Here is a 19,364-nt window from a genome sequence, read left to right as displayed (position 1 = left end):
CGGATTCCTGCCCTGCGTGTATGGGCGTTTTAAGGTCCCAGAGAGACCCCATCTGGGGCTGAACCACTAAGCCTACCTTCCTCAGCAGAGGCTGACATCTGTGCCTACCACTGAAGACCTGAGCCCTTGACTCTGCTTCCAGACTCGTCTTTGCTACAGTCATGGGGGAGGGTTGAGGACCCACCACTGCTTTCAGCACCTCCTGGGCAGTCTACCCTGCCTTTCAGAACCGACAGGTCGCGGACAGCTCCTCTCTGTCTCAGCCACCCGGAGCTCCTGAATCTACTGCCTTCTTTCCTTTCGGCATCAGGAGTCGGGGCAGTGCCTTGGTGTTGGGGGTCTCCAGAGCCCCTGTTTTCCCGCTCTCCATTCAGCAGCAATCGGGAGGACAATTTCTGTCTTCACTCCAAGTCCATGTCTTGATCCTATTTCGTTCAGCACCAGAAGGGACCTCAGGCCATCCTTGGCGCTGGGGATCTCCCCAGATCCTGTCTTCAACCCTCACTCCCAAGTTCTTCTTCCCCTGCTATCTATCCTTCAGCACCCTCTCAACAAGGACAGCTCCTCGGTGTCAGCCCCACCTTGAGCCCCTGGGTCTACCTTCTCCCGCCTCAGCACCTCCGGCGCGGACAGCTCCTCTCTGTCTTCTCCACCCCCGGCTCTGGCCGGACCCGGGCTCAGACACTTCGTTCCCGGGGACCGCTCCCGCGCCCTGCTCTCTGCCTGCTCCCCCGCTCGGTCGCATGGAGACCCCAGGGGTCCAAGAAGGGGTAGAGACATCCCGCGAGCTGAACCGCGCTCGCAGCCGCCAAGGCATAGCCAGGGCTCCGATGCACCTGTGGCGGCAGCCCCGGCACCCCATCCTCATCCAGCGGCGCTTCCACTCAGACCCGGACAAGTCTGTGGGCCGCAGGGAGCGGGACCTGAGCCCGCGGCCGGCGCTCGAGAAGTCGCTGCGCTCCTGGCCCTCCTCCTTCCACAGGCGGTAGGTGGGCGGGGGCAGGCCCCTCCCGCGGAGTGGGGGAGGGGCGCGCAGGGCCTGGCGGGAGTAGGGGAGGGTCTTTGCTTTTCCAGGGGCGGGGGTCTCTGCCTCTTGGCTGAGGCTGGCGCTTTAGAGGAGGGTGGAGCTGGGGGGTGGCAGTGCCATGATCGCTTATGGGTCTGTGTGACCTGGTGTGCCCAAGTGCCGTTGCATCCGAATGCGTGTGAATCTGAGCAGTTGCGACCCCGTGTGTGCTCCTATCTGTTGTGTGAGTGTCCACAGCTGGCTGTGTGTCTGTGGGTGATGGGGATGTGTTCAGGTGTGTGTATACCAGTTACCTACGTGCTTGGGTGTTTCCCCTTGTGGTGCCCGTGTGTGTGGCTGGGCGCGACTGTCCTCGCTCTGATCCAGTTCGGTGTCCAAGGGCCCTCCAGACCCTGGAGTGTCCTCGGGTGTTTGTGGGTTTGTGGCCACGGCAAGCATTTCAGGGGAGCTTGGGTTGGGTATATGAGAGGGCCAGGGCAGGCTGTCTGCTGTGCTGGGGGAGGAGCCTCCTCTGTGGCGTGTCCACACACACACACGCACACACTCACGTGTCCCCTGCTGTCAGAGGGAAGCCTCTTGGGAAGCCTGAGCACAGGATGTTTCTTCCACACAAGAATGAGGTGGAGAAGAGGGGAGTAGAGGTGGGGGAGGGGCTGCTCCCGTTTCATATAAACTGAGGGAGGGGGGCAGAATAAGACAAAGACAGAATAGAAACACAGAAAAACAAGGGCCTTAGTGGGGTCAGAGGGGCCTCAGTGCCACCAAAGAGCAGGATCCAGGAGTCCCAGGCCCTCCTTGGATGGGAGGGGGAGCTAAATCAGGCCAGATCTAGAGCCCTGGGTTTGAGGCCAGGCTGAGCGACCTTGGGTGAGTCGCTTTCTTTCCTCTCTGGACTTTTCTCCTGCCTTGGTCCCTGGACCTCCCGGGGCCACAGACTTCTTGATCAACAAGCCTGGCCTAACACCCCAGCCTGGCCCTCCAGCAGCCCTGGCTGGTGTCTGGGGCAGAAGGGCCCCACAGCCCAGAAGGGTTGGAGCTTTCCTAGGTGACCCAGCAGGCCCCTTGCCTCCACCCTCCAGCCCTCAGCTTCTCCTCCCCTCTCTCCCCGTGACTCATGACTTTCCATCTTCAAGAAAGAACAAACAGAGACTAGGTTTGGGCCCATCTCGGGGGAGAACCACGTGGCTCTGGAAGGCAGGAGTGGTGGGTTGTGTTCCTGTGAGTGTGTGTGTGTGTCCTGCCCATGCATATACGTGCTGATGTGGTGGGAGAGGCTCAGCCTTCAGGGAAGCTAGGTTCAAGGCCAATGTTCTGTGCACTGCCAAGCAAGCGGTGGTGCTTCCCTGAGCCTGTGTCATCAGTGAGATGCAAACACAAACCCGTAATTTCTGCATTTTGTCATGCACGGTCTGTGCCAGAGCACGGTCCTCAGCTGTGGCCCTCCTCCCCAGTACCCCGGGTGGATCACATGGGTCTGGGAGGGTCTGAGCATCTTGTTCAGCAAGCATTTATTTAGCAGCTACCATGTACCAGGCCCTGTACTGGGGCCACAGCCCAAGGGCAAGCAGGTGCTCATAGGCTAAAGGTAGAGACAGACTTATACCAGCTGGAGACAACACAGAGTGATCTGTGCTGTGATGGAGAGAGATCAGGGTGCCGTGGGGCCCAGAGGAGGCTTCTGACCCAGCTTTTGGAGGTAGGGGGTGAGGAAGGACTGCTCGGAAGAAGAAGACATTTAAGCTTAGCCTGAAGGGTAAAGAGAAGTCAGCCGGGAGGAGTGCAGGGAAGGGTATGCCAAGCAGAAGGAACAGAATGTGCAAAGCGTCAGACTCAAGAGGATCAGATATATGAGGACATGAACACAGATCAGTGTGGCTGGAGGGTGCGAGGGGAGGCTCTTATTCATCTCACAAACATTTACTGAGCACCTACTGAGTGCTGGGCACTGAGGGCACAACTGGGAGCAAGGCAGACCTGGTCCTGCCCTCAAGGGGCTGGCAGGTGAGGCAGACACAGATCAAATAATCAGGACAGTAAATGTGAAATTGTACCCATGAGAGGAGGGTGTTCTGAGAATATTTATTTTACTTGGCTGGTCACGGAGGGCTTCCTGCAGGGGGTGACGCTTCAACTGTGACCTGAAAGACAAAAAAGTTAGCAGGGGGGACTTCCCTGGAGGCGCAGTGGTTAAGACTCCGCACTCCCAGTGCAGGGAGCCTGGGTTCGATCCCTGGTCAGGGAACTAGATCCCACATGCATGCCACAACTCAGAGTTCGCATGCCACAACTAAGGAGCCCGTGAACCGCAACTAAGGACCCGGTGCAACCAAATAAATTTAAAAAAAAGTTAGCAGGGGAAGAGCCTTCAGGCAAGGGCATGGGATAGGAATGAGCCTGGATGCTTTGAAAAACAGCAAGTGGGGAGGGGATGATGAAACTGAAGCAGAGTGAGCCAAGAGGAGTGTGCTGGGGAGGCCGGCAGGAGTGAGGCCACACAGGCGTCCAGGGAGGTATGGATTCGGAAGTGAGGGCAATGGAGAGCCACAGGAGGACCTGGAGCAGAGGAGGGTGAGATCTGACCCATGTGACCATCTGCACATGTGACTCAGCCTCCACCCTCCTCTCTCTATCTAGATTCTTCAAAGGGAGACTTTCCCGGTTGTCCAGTGGTTAAGACTCTGCGCTTCCGAGGCAGGGGGTGCGGGTTTGATACGTGGTCAGGAAACTAAGATCTCACATGTCCTGGAGTGGGGCCAAAACTTTTTTTTTTTTTTTAGAAAAACAGAAAAAGATAACTAGATTCTTCAGGCGGACGTGGGCAAGTCATCTCTCCTCTCCAGACAGACTCATACCAGCTGGAGACAACACAGAGTGATCTGTGCTGTGATGGAGAGAGATCAGGGTGCCGTGGGGCCCAGAGGAGGCTTCTGACCCAGCTTTTGGAGGTAGGGGGTGAGGAAGGACTGCTCGGAAGAGGTGACATCTAAGCTTAGCCTGAAGGGTAAAGAGAAGTCAGCCGGGAGGAGTGCAGGGAAGGGTATGCCAAGCAGAAGGAACAGAATGTGCAAAGCGTCAGACTTATGGTATACTTGTCCATAAAATGGGTGTAACAGCACCCACCTCCTGTCTCACGGGGGCCACCTGGTGGCAGAGGAGACAAGTGCTTGCCCAGGGAAGAGGCTCAAATAGGGGAAATTGAGACACCGAAATGTTAAGGACATTAGAGGCTGCTGGGCACCTCCTCAGGTCACATAGCGTGCAGGGACAAAGTTAGAGTGAAACAAAGTCACGTCAACCCCTCCTTTGGCCTCTGCCCCTTCTTGAGTGAAGCTTGGGGTCATCTCCCAGCGTCAGGCAGGCCAGGTTTTGAATGCTGAATCTTGGCTGTGTGGCTCAGTTTCTCCATCCAAAAAGCTATTGATAATGCATTACCGTTAAAACTGGTTATAAAGTATTTAAAGTTGAATCTATTAATGAAACATTAATATTAAAACTATTGATAAAGCATTAATGTCAGAGTAGCACCTGGGACTGCAGAGGAGATGGAGCCATTGGGAGAGGCTGGGGAGGCTGCCAACCTAGGCTTGAATGACCTCAGGCAATGAGCACACCTCTCTGTGCCTCGGTTTCCCCATCCACAAAATGGGAATAATAGTCCCCACTTTATAGAGTTGCTCTGAAAATAAAATGACTTTTACATGCACAGCCCTTGGCTCAGCACCGGGAGAGCAAGGAGTGCTCAGTTCGTACCCATGTGTTTAGCCTTAACCTTCCATTTTATGTTTGTGAATTCAGGAGAAGGACTGCATCTCCTCAGTCTCTCCTTGGGGATATGAGAACGCTGTGAGTCTCCCCCATGGGGCTGAGGTGGTGTCAAGGCTCCTTGGACCCAGCCCCAGTCTCTCCACTAGACTGATCCTGGCGGCCTCTATCCCCTGGGGACAAGCTATAATTAGGTATAGCCACAGCAGCTACAGATGGTATTTTTGTCTTGGGGACAGAGAGTCTGATTCCCACCAGGTGTCCGGTTGCAGGGCCACAGGGACAGAAGGGGGTTCCCAGCCAGACCCTTGAGACTCTCTGTCCTTCTGAGCCCCAGTGTGACTCCTCTGTGAGCCTCCGTTTTCTCATCTATGCAACGGGGACCATAGTATGATTGAGATGTCAGGGGAGGGTCAGGGTCTCACCACGGAAGCCCTGATCTCCCGAAATAGTATCTCACATCCCCCCAGGATTGCCAGAAACCTGGGTGGCATTTGTCTGGGACTCCCAAAACTAGTGCCGTCCCCTGGGGCAAGGCCCAGGCAGGGGGCTTGTTATCCCACAGCAGGACACAGTCAGGCCCATAGCTTCTGTGTGGCCTCAGGTGGGCCTCGGTTGCTTCTGCCTGAGAGGTGGGTGTCCTGGGTCTTGCCTCCAAGTGTGACATTCTCCGAGACTTGGTTTCCTTTTCTGAAGAATGGGGCAAGACCACCCAACCCCAGCATTCTGAGGGTAGGCCAGCTGGTACAGACCCCTGAACAGCCCCGCCTGATACCAGGGGCAAGGCTTCCCTTTCCAAGGGTCCTTCCTGGGGTGGGCGGTGGCAGCTGAAGCTTCACAGGACCGGAAGGCCTGGCAGGAGTGGAGTACGGATGTTTGTCCAGTAGAGACAGCGGGAGAGGGGAAACGATCCAGAGACAGGGCCTGGGGAATGTCAGAGCAGGTGGAGGTCATGTGGGGACTTGTGGAGGGGGACAGGAAGAGGGGGAGCTGCCTTGCCGTGAAGACGCGTCTGTTACCGCTTTTCTCCAAGCCTCAGTTCCCCACCTGACAGAGGATTAAGGGTTTGTAGTTTCTGAGCAGCCCCTTGGTGGCTCAGTCCTCCGTTTCTCCATCTGGAAAATGGGTAGAGGGGTATTGCAAGCACTGTGTGGGATCTGGGCAGCCCCTCGGCAAACTCTGTGTCTCGGTGACTCCCTGATAATGGAGAGCGCTTCCTTTTTTGACTTCTGTATCTCTTTTCAGCCGAGTTATCAGTTGAGCAAGCTGCACTACTGGGTGCCATGGTGGCAGAGGGAAGTGGTATAAGATGCGGTTTCTGGGCTCCCCCAAAGGGGAAGCAGAGAGTGTCCCGTCTAGCTCAGTGCCTCGGTTTCCCCATTTGTCCCGGTGAGGGCGTCCCTGAGCGGTCCTGCGGCGAAGGCGGGGCGGGTGCGCCTCCTGCCCTCTCCCCGCCGGGCCCCGCCCCCGTGGTTGTCCAGAAAAGGTCCCGCGCAGCCTGTACTCCGTCCAGCCTCCACGCGGTCTTGGCGATGCAGGGTCCCCCTGCGTCCGCCCCGGCCCCTGTGCCCAGCTCCCCCCGGGGCTCCCCGCGCGGCTCCCCCGGGCTCTTCAGGAAGCTCCTGGTGAACCAGAGCATCCGCCTGCAGCGGCGCTTCACCGTGGCCCATCCGCTGTGGTGAGGCGAGACAGTGGGCCTCGCAGGGCTCATGGGAACAGCCGGGCTGGTGGTGGGAAGGGCAGAGTCAAGGACAGCTGGGGCCAGGTTGGGGGTCAGGGCATAAAGGCTCTGCCTCTTTGCCCTTTCTCGGTATCTCTCTCCCTCTGTCCTATCTCTGTCTCTTTTAGTTGATGACTGTCTCTCTCCATCTCTGTTTCCCTCCACCCACCGCCTGGACACACGCCCAGGGGACCAGCCGTCTGTCCCTCTCCAGCTGTGCGGCCTGGAGCAGGACGGGCTGAGGCTCACGTCTCCTTCTGACCCTCGCCAACCCGGGGCAGGCGGGCTGAGAGTCCTGGAGGTGGAGGGAAGAGGGTCACTCCTCCCCTTGGTCTGCCCCCGCCATCCGTTCTGGCGCCAGCAACGGGATGGCCTGGTGGCCTCACACTAAGCCCTCGATCTCCGCGGAGGAAGAAGTGATTTGATGGAGGCCTTTGAGGCAGGGTGTTCGCGGTGTAAGAGAGCTTGTTGCGCACCCGCGCAGAGCGCCGCCTCTGCGCAGCCCCACTCGGCTGCGTTCTCCAAGGACTCGTTCCGCCGCTTTAGGTTCGAATTCCGGCCCTTCAGGAAGCGACTGTCACATCGTGGGTCGCAGGGCAGAGGCTGGGGTTGGAGGTGGGGCTGGTGGGCGCCGACTGGGTCTCATACCTTGCGCTTGGCTCGTGCGGTTTTCTCACTTGGTAATTTGGCATCTTGCGGCTCAGAGACTAAAGGTCCCTTCTCCAAGGTCACACGGCCAGTGGCAGCTGGTGGAGAGGGGGGCAGTTGTGACGGTGGTCCCTGATGGGCCATTTCAGGCCGAGACTGGGGTCCCGGGTCCGGGAGAGCGCCCCCAGGGCACCAGAAGCTTGCGAAGAGGGGTCCCCGCCGAGGGCTCCGGAGTGAGCACAGGGGCGTCGAGGACGTCGAGGGCGTGAGGCTGGGCGAGGGCAGGTCTCTCCGAGGCCCCTGTGCTTCAGTTTACCTGTCTAACAGATGGACAGACGCGCCGTTCCCACAGTCGGTGCGAGCTCCTCCCCGCTGCCCGCGTCATGGAACCACGGCCTGACCCAGCAGCTCTCGGCTAAGTTTAGAGCAGAAAGAAAAACAGCTTCCCCCGTAGCGACAAAACCCCGGCTCAGCCCTTAACTCTCCGTGCTCGCTACTTGGATTCGAACCCAGCACGCTGTGGCCTCTCCCGGCCTCAGTTTCCCTATTCATCCATAGGTGTGCTTTTCCCAGAACTTTTGGGGAGATGAGAGGGAGGGGTAGGTGGTAGCCACTCCCAGGCCTCCCCCTCTGAGCACAGGTTTAGGGTATCCACCGCCACTAGCCCGCCCCCAAGAGTGTCTCTCCTCCAGTCACCGGGCACACTCGGAGGCCGGGTAAGAGCTAAGAAGTCCCGCCCCTCCGGGTGACGTCACGAAGCGGGAACTCAGAAACGCTGGACTTGAGGGGCTTCTCCAGGAGACCCAGAACCCGAACAGACCGAGAGCGGTCGGACATAGCCGAACACCCGAGTGAGGCCGGACTAAGCCGAATATGCCCGACCTGGCCCGAGTGCCACCCGGACTTGCTCGAAAACCTGGCGCGACTGGACGTAGCCGAACACGCCCGAACGCATCCGAACCTACCCGAATGCGGTCGGTTGTAGCCGAATTCTACCGAACTCACCCGACAGAACTCAGGGGAAGAGGTCCAATCCTGTACGATCAGACCCAGCTTAGTCAAACCTGGCCGTACTTGACCGAGCCGGACCGAATCCAGCTGAACCGGACAGAATCCTGCCGAATTCCCCACCCCCAACCCGGTCTGAGCCGAATTCCCTGCTCGGAATCTTCCGGCAGGCGCCGATCCCATCCGTGGACTGGGATGGGGTGACCTAGAGGGGGACCAGGTGGACACTGGCCCTCGGCCAGGAGGGGCGTGTCTAGGGGCGGCCCCTGGCGTCTTCCTGTCTCCGTCTTTCCTGCCCGCTCCCTTCTCAGAAACCTGTGACTCACTTGCAGCCCCTCTCCCTGGTTGCTAACTCGCCCTCCCACACTTCTGTTCTAGCCCCATGCCCCCTGCCACTCTTTCTCTGACCTCTGACTCGAAGGATGAGAGTAGTAGATCCCCCTTATTCCGTCAGAGTGTGGCTGGAGGGAGGGATGGGAGGGGCGATTGGGGATTGCCTGGAACAGGAGGAGGACGGTGCTCTGGGGAGAGGACACATCCTGTGCAAAGGCCCAGAGGTGGAAGAGAACAGGCAGAGCGTTCAGGCCAAAAATAAAGCAGAAGAACTGGGGAGCTAAGGATAGGGCCAGAGCGAGCTGGAGGCATGGTTGGTGAGATTGGGGTGGGGCCATATGGGCTGGAGCTGGGGAAAGGGGACAGGTGGTCCAGGGCGTAGCCAAAGCTGGCTGGGGATGGGGCCTCTCCTGGCTGTGAGGAGCCTTCGTGTGTGCCCCGTCTAGGCGGGGCCCAGGTCCCCTCCAGAGAGGAAAGCCCAGGAAGTCGTTTCCAATCCCCATGAACTTACCCTGCGACTTGGACCTCAGTTTACTCCTTAGTAATACGGGAGCCCTGTCGCTCTCCTCAGGTGCTCGGTAAAAGCACCCTAAAAAGCTCCCTAAAAGCACCCTGGGGATGAAGACTACCACACCCATATTAGAAACAAAGTTGTTGATGTCCATAGAAAAGCTGAGACCTACCCATGGTCACAACAGCCACTTGGAGACAGATCTGAACCTCACGTCCTGGAGTCCAGATTAGTCCCAGTGGAAAAGACTCTGGGGTACAGAGGTGGAGATGGAGGCGTGAGGGACGCGGCAGTGTCCCTGAGTGGGGGTGTGACCGTGGGACAGATGGACAAGCTGCAGGCCACTCCTGCCCAGCCCACCGCGTGGCCCCAGGGAGGATGTGACAAAACTGATATAGGCCATGACCCAGCATCCATATGCCAGGACCCTCGGCTCTGACTGTGACTCCTTTTCCTTCAGCTTGGACCTGGAAAATGGGCTATCATGCGGAAGAAGCGCCCTGGACCATCAGGCTGGGTCTGGCCTTGGCCGGGTCATCCAAGCCCCTGCCCAGCACAGCCAGAGGCGGGAGTCCTTCCTGTACCGCTCAGACAGTGACTACGAACTCTCGTCCAAGACCATGTCCCGGAACTCCTCTGTGGCTAGCGACCTGTGAGTCTGAGGCTGGGGGATAATACCGCTTTCTACTTCCTTCCTTCCTTTATTCCTCCATTCGGCACACCTCCTTCAAATGACCGTTTGAGGTGGGCCTTAAAGTTTATGTAGGAGTTTGCCTATTTGCTTGTTCAGTAGGACATGCTAAGAATGATATCCAGTGATCCTCTGTGCTTCACTTTAGGCTGGGGTTGGGTGGCAATCCAGTGACATTAAGTCCAATTAACAGCAACCGAACGTACACTTTGATTTGAGCTTTCTGGTAGCAATAATTTCCTGCCTCTACTAAGACTCCTGTTGCCCCTGGGACTCAGATTCTCCATTTGTGAGGTGGGGATAAAGTGAGTGATTGGTCAGAGGGGCTGTGGCTGCTTTCAGAGAAGAGTCAGGTGAGGGGAGTCCAGGAACTACTAGGAAGACACCCAAAAGAGGGAGTCGGGACAGGAGGATGCCCTCAGCTGAGGGCACAGTGTGGGTAAAAGCTGAAAGATGGGGGACTTCCCTGGCGGTCCAGTGCTTAAGACTCTGCGCTTCCACTGCAGGGGGCACGGGTTCAATAACTAAGATCCCGCATGCCGCGTGGAGCAAAAAAGGAAAAAAAAAAAAAAACCCAGAAAAAACTGGAAGATGGGAACGTGTGGGAGGGCTCCCTCTGACCGCCCTTCGATGTCTGGTCTCCCCGCAGACACGGAGAAGACGTGATTGTGACACCCTTTGCCCAGGTGGGTACCCACCTCTCCTTTCTCCCGTGTGCCGGGCAGGTAGAGCCGACCCTTCTTTCCCAACGCTGGCCACCCCCCCTCGCAGGTCCTGGCCAGTCTGAGGACGGTTCGGAGCAACGTTGCGACCCTTGCCCACCTGCAAGGCCGCGGGGCAGCCAAGTACGCAGGGGGCGGGGCTGGGCGGGGCCTGGCGGAGAGAAGGGCAGGGCCTGGCGGAGAGGGGCGGGATCAGAAGACAAGGTGGGCGAAGCAGAGGCGGGGCACGGGCGGAAGGGGCGCGGCTGGCAATTCGGGGATGGGGGAAGAGGAGGAGGGGCAGGGGCCAGGAGGTCTTGGGGGGCGGGGCCCTATGGGTGGGGCAGGCCGCTCCTGAGCCGATTGTACTGCAGGCAGGCATGCGTCGGGAACACCCCATCTGGCAGTCAGCCCCCTCCACCAACAGGTAATGCGCCTGCTGCTATCCCCTCCTTCCACTGTGGGACAGCTGTGAACTTCCTCTCTATGGGGACCTCCCCAGCCCATGAATCCTTGGGCTGTGCTAATTGTAAACCTCCCCCCCACCCCACCCCGCCACCCCCCCACCCCGCCCAAACACCCTTGGGGATGCGGAGATCCTGGGGTCCTGAGTGGCCTCATTCTCATTGGGAAGGCATCCAGGGTCCAGATGCACAGATGGGAGCAGGAGGGACACAGGGTTCCCAAGTAGGGGTGGGGCAGGCCCCTGACCAGCTTGGCCCCCAGAGGACACTGGGAAGAAGCTGGCTTTGGAGACACTGGACGAGCTGGATTGGTGTTTGGATCAACTGGAGACACTGCAGGCGCGGCACTCGGTGGGGGAGATGGCCTCCAACAAGGTTAGTAGGGCCAGATAACTGAGATCACTTGCCTATGTCCACAGTGCCCCCATCATCACTGACATCACCTTCCCCTGCAGTTCAAGTGGATGCTGAACCGGGAGTTGACTCACCTGTCTGAAGCCAGCAGCTCTGGGAACCAAGTGTCTGAGTACATATCCCGAACCTTCCTGGGTGAGCTATGGTGGGTCACTGACTAGGCCACATTACAGAGGTAGGAAGAGGGAAGGGAAGGAAAGACTTCTGCTACAGACTTCAACTGAGGAAGATAGAACCAGACACGGACACCCCCAGCCCCATGAGGCAGGGCTGGACCAGAGGGAGGGACAGAAGGATCTTCCAGGAGGAGGGGGACATTAAAGTTAGGGTTTTGAAGCGTGAGTAGAAGTTTGCCAAGGAGGAGATAGAGGGAACGACAGAGCTGGGTCTCCAGCTTGGGAGACGGAAAGGACATTTGACTGTTTTGGGAAAAATACTAAGCTCCAGGTGCCCAGGGGCCATGTCCAGCAGAAGAGGTCACTGAGATCAGCCTTGAACAGAGGAGAAGGGTATCTACAGGCCAGAAAGGACTTTACTCTGAGATTACTTTGGTCCAGGTAAAAAGGAAATAGGTTGATCTTGAGGCTTGGCAAGGTCCAGTACTTGAGGCCACGCAGGCCAACCCTAGCAGGTGAATTGACTTCTCTGAGCCCTACCCTGCCCCATCTACAGACCAGCAGACTGAGGTGGAGTTGCCCAGGGTGACCCCCACGGAGCCCCCAAGGCCCATGTCCCAGATCAGCGGCCTGCGTGGACTCCCCCACAGTACCAGCCTTTCTGCAGCCACTGTCCCACGCTTTGGGGTCCAGACTGATCAGGAGGGACAACTGGCCAAGGTGGGTTTACAATAGGAATGCTGAGACCCAGGTTTGAATCCTGGCTCTGTGTGGCTACCCTATTTGGGGCCTCAGTTTGCCCACCTATATACTGACCAGGTGGGGCTCAGCGTAGGACCTGAGGCCTGGGGATGGGGGTTGAGGCTCCAGAGTCTGGGGAAGTTGGGTTGCAGTTAAGCTCCAGTCCTTCACATTTTAGGAGCTGGAAGACACCAAGAAGTGGGGGCTTGATGTGTTCAAGGTGGCAGAGCTAAGTGGGAACCGGCCCCTCACAGCTATCATGTTCAGCATCTTTCAGGTACCTCCCCTGCCCTTGGCTTCTAATACCCTTGTGTTTCCTGCACTCCTTCCTACCTCAGGACCTCAGGGGACACATATTCTTCAAATCCTCCCTAACATCCCTGAATGGGGTCATTTGAGCAGGGGCACTGAAGGATGGATAGGCATTTGTTAGGTTTAAAAGTTCACTGCTGATTGGCAACAAGACTCAAGCCTCAGCCTTGGGCCAGGCCTGAAGAGACCCAGTCTGTAGGGAACAACTGTGGGGTCAGAGATGAGCCAGAGGGGAAGGACAGAGACCAGGGGAGTTCAGAGGGAGAGCAGGGAGGGCATCCTGGAAGAGGGGGCACTTGAGAGATGGATAGGGATTCAGAAGGAGAGAAGGCATAGGAATAGTGTGTGCTGCCACCCAGAGGCCGAGGCCCTGACTGGGGCCCTGTGATGCACCAGGAACGGGACCTGCTCAAGACATTTCGGATCCCAGCAGACACACTTGCCACCTACCTACTGACACTGGAGGGTCACTACCACAACGACGTGGCCTACCACAATAGCCTACACGCCGCTGACGTGGCCCAGTCTACACATGTGCTGCTGGCCACACCTGCGCTTGAGGTAGGGCCCTACAGCTGCAGGAGCCCTGGTGCGTGCAGGGCACAGAGAGCCTGCCCCTCACCTCTTATGCTCCGTGCCCACTCAGGCCGTGTTCACTGACCTGGAAGTCCTGGCTGCCATCTTTGCAAGCGCCATCCATGATGTGGATCATCCTGGGGTCTCCAATCAGTTTCTCATTAACACCAGTGAGTTAGGGGGCTGGGCCCTGCCGCCACCTGTCAATCAAGTGATGTTAGGTGGTCCCGTTCCTGCTCTGAGTCTCCCTGTTTGTGAAATGACTGCCACAATCTTCCCTCCCTTAGATGCTGAGAGCAGACCCAGATATACAGTAGATACTCAGTAAATGAGAGAATAACAAATGTGACAGAGCTGATTTGGGCCCACTGAGATTTTAAAGTTTAGGATCCTTTGTGGTGTCAGAAAAACTCAGTCAACAAGCAATTATTGGGTACCTCTTATATACATCCCTGGAGAGCTGGAGATAAGAGTGGAGCCCTCTCACTTGAGGATCCCAGGGTCTAATAAGACAAAGACTTGGTAGTTCACTCAACCAGCACACAGCACTGTCTCCCGCCATGCCAAGTCCCCAAGGAGTCACCAGTCTCAAGGAGGTAGAGCTAAACACAGATGCCCCCAGCCCTGCAGAGTCAGGGCAGGGCCACGGGGGGAGACAGGGTCCTAGAAGGCTTCCTGGAGGATGGGGCATTGGAGTTGGGGCTTCAATGCATGAGTAGGAGTTTACCGAGAATGTACAGAACCGGCCTTTGGGTGGAGTGGGTTGGGTGGGCAGGTCTTGAGGTGCTCCACCTCCCCTACAGACTCAGAGCTTGCACTTATGTACAATGATACCTCCATGCTGGAGAACCACCACCTGGCTGTGGGCTTCAAGCTGCTGCAGGCAGAGAACTGTGACATCTTCCAGAACCTCACCACCAAGCAGCGGCTGAGTCTGCGCAGGATGGTCATCGACATGGTGAGACAACAACGATGGATGGGGTGGGGCGATCTTGATATGGCTGGGGGTTCAGTTGGACCAGGGCATGTCCCCATTCTGAGTCCGAGCTTCCTGGTCTGTAAAATGGGGCAATGACTGTCCAAGCCTTGGGTAGGGGTGACTAGGCCCTTGGTCAGGCTAATCAGGTCTTGGATGTGATTCACGTGCAAACAATGTGGAAACTTTCTGGGGTTTCAGGTGCAACTTTTCTGACCCTTAAGTCTGTGCATTTGATATTTTTCAAGTTGGGAGACACCAGTACGTTTTGGGGTCTTATGCATCAACTCATTTATTGAACAAGCATTTATTGGGCATCCATTGTGCTTGTCCTGTGACAGTGACCATTAGAATTCTGGCCTTTATGAAACTCACAGTCTGTGGGGGAGATGGACACATAGGTGGGAGCCATGATGGGGGGCCCACAAGCAGAACCATGATGGGGGACCTGTAGACAGAGCTGTGATGGAGAGATGCTCAAGGTTGAGGAGGGCTTCCCCAGGAGAGAACACTGAAGTCAGGGCCTGAAGAGTGTAGAGGACCATGGGGTGGGGAGGAGTGTTCCCAGCAGAGGGAACAGCATGTGGGGAGGGCTCAGAGGAAACCAGGCTCCAAGTGAAGAGGAACTAAAAGTTTGCTGAGGGAGAGTGGGGGCTCTGGGCAGTGGGCACTCCCAGTGGAAGCATCATTTGGTCCAGATGGAAGGTTTGGGGAGAAGTATTTTTTTAATATTTATTTATTTATTTGGCTGTGCTGGGTCTTAGTTGCCGCATGAGGGATCTTCATTGCAGTGTGCAGGATCTTCGTTGCGGCATGCAGGATCTTTAGTTGTGGCATACAGGATCTTTAGTTGTGGCATGCGGGCTCTTAGTTGCGGCATGAGGGATCTAGTTCCCTGACCAGGGATCGAACCCAGACCCCCTGCATTGGGAACATGGAGTCTTAACTGCTGGACCACCAGGGAAGTCCCCTGGGGAGAAGTTTTGAGACTTCGGTCTGATTCTCAGAGAAGCCCGTGGGTCATTCCTGGGCTGGGTCCGCATGGGTCCAGCTAAATGATTTTTAAGCAGCTGTGCTCAGAGCTGAACTTCCCTTCCGGTGGCTAAAAACAGCCCTCCCGGCCACGCAGCAGCCACAGGAAGGTTTGGGGAGCACTCAGTCCACCTGTGGCTCCCACAGCCCTCTGGATAAATCCCCCGCTCCTCCCTGAGGCCCTCCCCACTCTTGTCACCCTCACTTGCTCCCATGTTGCTCCTGCACTCGTTTGTTCTAGCCACAACTCTCTCCTCTATGTTCCTCAGCTTATTCAGCCTCAGGACCTTTGCACTGGCCAAGTCATCTGCTGGGCTTCAGGCGTGTTTCATGTCAACCCCCAGGTCTAATCTCCCTCCCTCATGCCCTGTCCCACATGTGGGATGCACCCCACAAGCCCAGCAACCTTGGAGAAGGGACTTTTTTTGTGTGTGTGTGTGTGTGTTTGGTACGCGGGCCTCTCACTGTTGCGACCTCTCCCGTTGCGGAGCACAGGCTCCGGATGCGCAGGCTCAGCGGCCATGGCTCACGGGCCCAGCCGCTCCGCGGCATGTGGGATCCTCCTGGACCGGGGCACGAACCCGTGTCCCCTGCATCGGCAGGCGGACTCTCAACCACTGAGCCACCAGGGAAGCCCGAGAAGGGACTATTGACTCAGCTTCTCTTGTGAGCTGGGTTTACAGCAAATCTTGATACATGCCCCCATTGACAGATGAGGACACTGAGGCTCAGAGGGCTGTGGATCCAAGTGGGTGTGGCATCTGGGAAGTGGGGAGTGGGGGTGGGGCAGGCGCTATCCTCATACCTGCCATCCTCCTTCACCTTCCCCCAGGTGCTGGCCACAGACATGTCCAAACACATGAACATCCTGGCTGACCTCAAGACCATGGTGGAGACCAAGAAGGTGACAAGCCTTGGAGTCTTGCTGCTAGACAACTACTCCGACCACATCCAGGTGTGTGGCTGGGCCAGCCCTAAGGTCTTGGTTTCCACACTCTCATTCAACTGCATTTATGAAGTGCCAACTGCGTGCCCAACTTGGAGAAATGGAGGCACATACGGTCACGTGGCTGTGCCTTAACCACCCTTTCCCCTGCCCAGCCTCAGTTTCCCCACCTGTAAGATGGGTATGTCCATGGCGCCAGCCTCTGGGGTGGGTACCAGGCCTGGGGTGGCCTGGCCTGAGCCTTCCCGAACCTCGGTCTCACCAGGTCTTGCAGAGCCTGGTGCACTGTGCCGACCTCAGCAACCCCACCAAGCCGCTGCCGCTCTACCGCCAGTGGACAGACCGCATCATGGCTGAGTTCTTCCAGCAGGGCGACCGTGAGCGCGAATCAGGCCTGGACATCAGCCCTATGTGCGATAAGCACACGGCCTCAGTGGAGAAGTCCCAGGTCTGAGGGTGAATGAGCCGAGCTGGTGGGCACTGGGGAGGTGGGAGGGAAAGGAGTGGCTGAGCTGACCCCACGAGTCCTGGCTTGACCCCTGGCTGGCAAATGAGGGGATGTGGCCTAAGGGTCTGCACTGGGCTGTGCAGAGTCAGGCCTGGTATGTATTTCCTCTGGGCTGTCGAAAGAGAGATCTTCACTCACTTGTGGAGTTTGGAAGTATCTGTTCTGAGTGACATAGGATATTCTTGAGGTGCTCCCAGTCTGGGGGACACATTCATCCAGCTCTGAGGAGTCAGAGCTGAGGTAGAGGGAAAGACTTAGGGGTTGGGGGAGCTCAAAAGGGACAGAGGAGTCTTCCAAGAGGAGGGGTTATTTGAAGAGGGTTTCGAAGGATGTGTAGGAGTTGGGAAATGGCATTCCAGGCAGAGGGAACAACCTGGGCAAAGGCCTGGGGGCTGGACTGGGTCTAGGTTCCATGGTAACTCACCACCCAGCAACCTCTATCCCCCAATTCTGTATCACCCCACAGGTGGGTTTCATTGACTACATCGCCCACCCACTGTGGGAGACGTGGGCTGACCTGGTACACCCAGATGCACAGGACCTGCTGGACACTCTGGAGGACAACCGCGAGTGGTACCAGAGCAAGATCCCCCGCAGCCCTGTGGAGCCCACCAGCCCCGAGCAGGGTGGTCCCGACAGATTCCAGTTTCAGCTGACTCTGCAGGAGGCAGAAGAGGAGGAGGGAGTTGAGGAGGGAGCACTGGGTGGGGAGGCCTCAGAGTCACCTGACACTGAGCTCCTGTCCCCTGAGGCCAGCCCAGACCCTGGGGCCCTATACCTGGACAACCAGAGGACCGTGGGCAAGCCCTGTGTGGACCATGAGGGCAATGTGATGGCTGAGCCTTTGGGCACCTAGTGGCCCCTGAAGGGTGTGTAGACTTTCCAGGAAGAGGTCCCAGGTGGCCCCTGCTTTGCCTTCCCCACCCACTGAGGGAGACAATCAGGCTTTTAGCTACAGACAGGTCTCAGGGTTGAATTGGAGGCACCTGGCGGGATCCATTCTGACCCTGAGCTCAGCTGAGAGAGCTCTCCAAGGAGCTGGGCTGGGGGCAGCCTCTTCCAGGGCCCTTGAGTTCTCCCTCCTGGACTTCAACCCCTGGTGTAGAAAGGGAGTATCTGCCAGGCCCCTTGTGCATCTTCTCCAGTGGTCACTCTTCAGCCACGTCAATCACTTTATTTTTTCATTCTTTATCCGATATTTACCAGGCACCTACTGTGTGCCAGGCCTGTGCCTCTTATGTGCCTCTGGGTTAGCCCTGCACAAGGAGGTGGGGAGTCAGCCTCAAGGAGTTCCCCCCTCCCCGAGACACCTCCCCTTCATCTGCAAGGCAGCTCATTACAAGAGAACAAGAACTTGAATGGGAGAATTCTCAGCACCAAAGCTTCATCCAGACCCAGTTCTGGCTCTGGAGCTCTGGTGGGGGGTGATAGGGGGCCATGAAAGAGAGGGCTGTGTGTCAGGAACTGTCTCTGAAGACTGATTTAGCCTTCATTGCTTGTGCACTGGCTGTTGCTTTAAGTTGCTGTGGTTTCTGTCTTCAGGTCTAAGGATCCTAGTTCTCCCTGGTCCCAGGACCCCCTGCTGGCTCCCTTATACTTTCTCCCTCTCTAGAACAGCAACACAGACTTCTCCCCCAGGGAAGGTCTCTCGATCTTCTGATTCTGAGGCTGTATCAGATTCCCCGTAGGGAAAAGGAGGCCTCTGATGCTTTCTTGCGAGTCACAGCCCCTTCTGGGCCTCAGTTTCCCCTCCATGGCCTGATCCTTAGTACTTGGGTAAACTTTGGTTGGAGGGTGGTGTTTGTGACCTCCCTGAAATATCTTAGAAATATGGGGCATTCTCTGGGTTTAAATAAACTCTATCACCCATAATTAGTACCGTGCCCGTTTCACGGATGGGGAAACAGGAGCGGAGAGGTCCTGTGGCCTGAGGGCTCAGGGCCCTGTAGCTGGGGGGCAGACGTTAGCCAGCGGCGCCCCCTGGTGGCTGGAGGCACAGCGGGGAGGCGGGGCGAATTCGGGGCCCTTCCTCGCTTTGCCAGAAGTCTCTCCCGCACCCAGCTTGGTTGAGTTCACCCTGAGGGTGCCGGCCTGGCGCAGAGCAGGTGAGGCGGCTCTGTGCTCAAGTCTCAGATTCAATTCTCGCTTCCGGAGGCCTCACTATCGCCCCATCCCACCCCACCCCCCACCCCCTAGCCTCCCTCCCCGCGTGTCTAATGATTTATACATGGCACAAGTCATCACAGCAGCCCCTGGCTTCAAGAACAGCAGGCTTCATTCCTAAATAATTTCATTAATAATTTCATTCCATTGATGATTCATCGTCATCACAATTAATGATCAAATGCCACAGAGGGAGAATTAAAGGCATCTGGATCATGAACTTGGTGCATTTCCTTCCACACTTTTAAAAGGCAGAGATTTATGGGAGTTTTAAAAGGCAGAGATTTATGGGATTTTTATTTATATATATATTTTATCCTTTCCACCTTGCAAGTAATACATGTCACTGTAGAGAATCCGAAAATAATGGAAACATGTAAAGACGAAAATAAAATTCTGCTGTAACCTCACCCACAGATCATCTGCCTTCAGCATTTCACCTTATTTCCCTCTGTTTTTTTCTCTACCCATTCATAAGAACACTCATATGTCCCCCTTCATTTTGGGCCACAGGTATTCCTCCCTCTTCCCCTTACTGACTGCACGCTACCCACACTGTTTTTTTAACACCCCAAGCACAGTCCCACCTCAGGCCCTTGGCACATGCTGTGCCCCCTACCTGGAATACTTCTCTCCCTCATCCTCCCGCTTTGGGTCTCAGCTCAGCATCCCCTTCTCCAGGAAGTCCTTCCTGACCCTCCCCCTCCCACCCCAG

At 56.8% G+C, this 19,364-nt stretch overlaps 1 protein-coding gene across 4 annotated transcripts; it reads left to right on the top strand.

Annotated features, from left to right (window-relative positions):
- The first annotated feature begins 88 nt into the window (after positions 1-88).
- PDE4C (phosphodiesterase 4C) lies at positions 89-19,211 on the top strand. Of its 4 annotated transcripts, none has more exons than XM_060296893.1 (15): positions 89-985; positions 9,470-9,661; positions 10,350-10,386; positions 10,472-10,545; positions 10,776-10,828; positions 11,128-11,240; positions 11,321-11,414; positions 11,952-12,115; positions 12,315-12,413; positions 12,845-13,009; positions 13,095-13,194; positions 13,828-13,982; positions 15,865-15,987; positions 16,244-16,426; positions 16,953-19,211. In XM_060296893.1, the coding sequence occupies exons 1-15, from the start codon at positions 744-746 to the stop codon at positions 17,340-17,342; spliced, it is 2,184 nt and encodes a 727-aa protein (XP_060152876.1). In that variant the 5' UTR covers positions 89-743; the 3' UTR covers positions 17,343-19,211. The 4 variants fall into 4 exon arrangements, with proteins under 4 accessions (XP_060152876.1, XP_060152877.1, XP_060152878.1 ...); XM_060296895.1 differs by lacking the exon at positions 89-985 and adding an exon at positions 5,787-5,853; XM_030880119.3 differs by lacking the exon at positions 89-985 and adding an exon at positions 6,315-6,467.
- Positions 19,212-19,364: the final 153 nt, after the last annotated feature.

This window comes from Globicephala melas, chromosome 3, assembly GCF_963455315.2.
Source record: "Globicephala melas chromosome 3, mGloMel1.2, whole genome shotgun sequence".
In the NCBI taxonomy this organism is placed as follows: domain Eukaryota; kingdom Metazoa; phylum Chordata; class Mammalia; order Artiodactyla; family Delphinidae; genus Globicephala; species Globicephala melas.
The sequence above is the reverse complement of the archived record's forward strand: the minus strand, read 5'-3'. Positions and strand labels throughout refer to the sequence as shown.

What these genes read in the sequence shown, in the direction of transcription:
- PDE4C (XM_060296893.1), top strand. Translation starts at nt 744, where the DNA reads ATGGAGACCCCAGGGGTCCAAGAAGGGGTAGAGACATCCCGCGAGCTG. An exon ending in CAAGGCCGCGGGGCAGCCAA is followed by an intron (nt 10,546 to 10,775) that starts GTACGCAGGGGG and finishes ATTGTACTGCAG; the next exon opens with GCAGGCATGCGTCGGGAACA. An exon ending in AGGAGGGACAACTGGCCAAG is followed by an intron (nt 12,116 to 12,314) that starts GTGGGTTTACAA and finishes TTCACATTTTAG; the next exon opens with GAGCTGGAAGACACCAAGAA.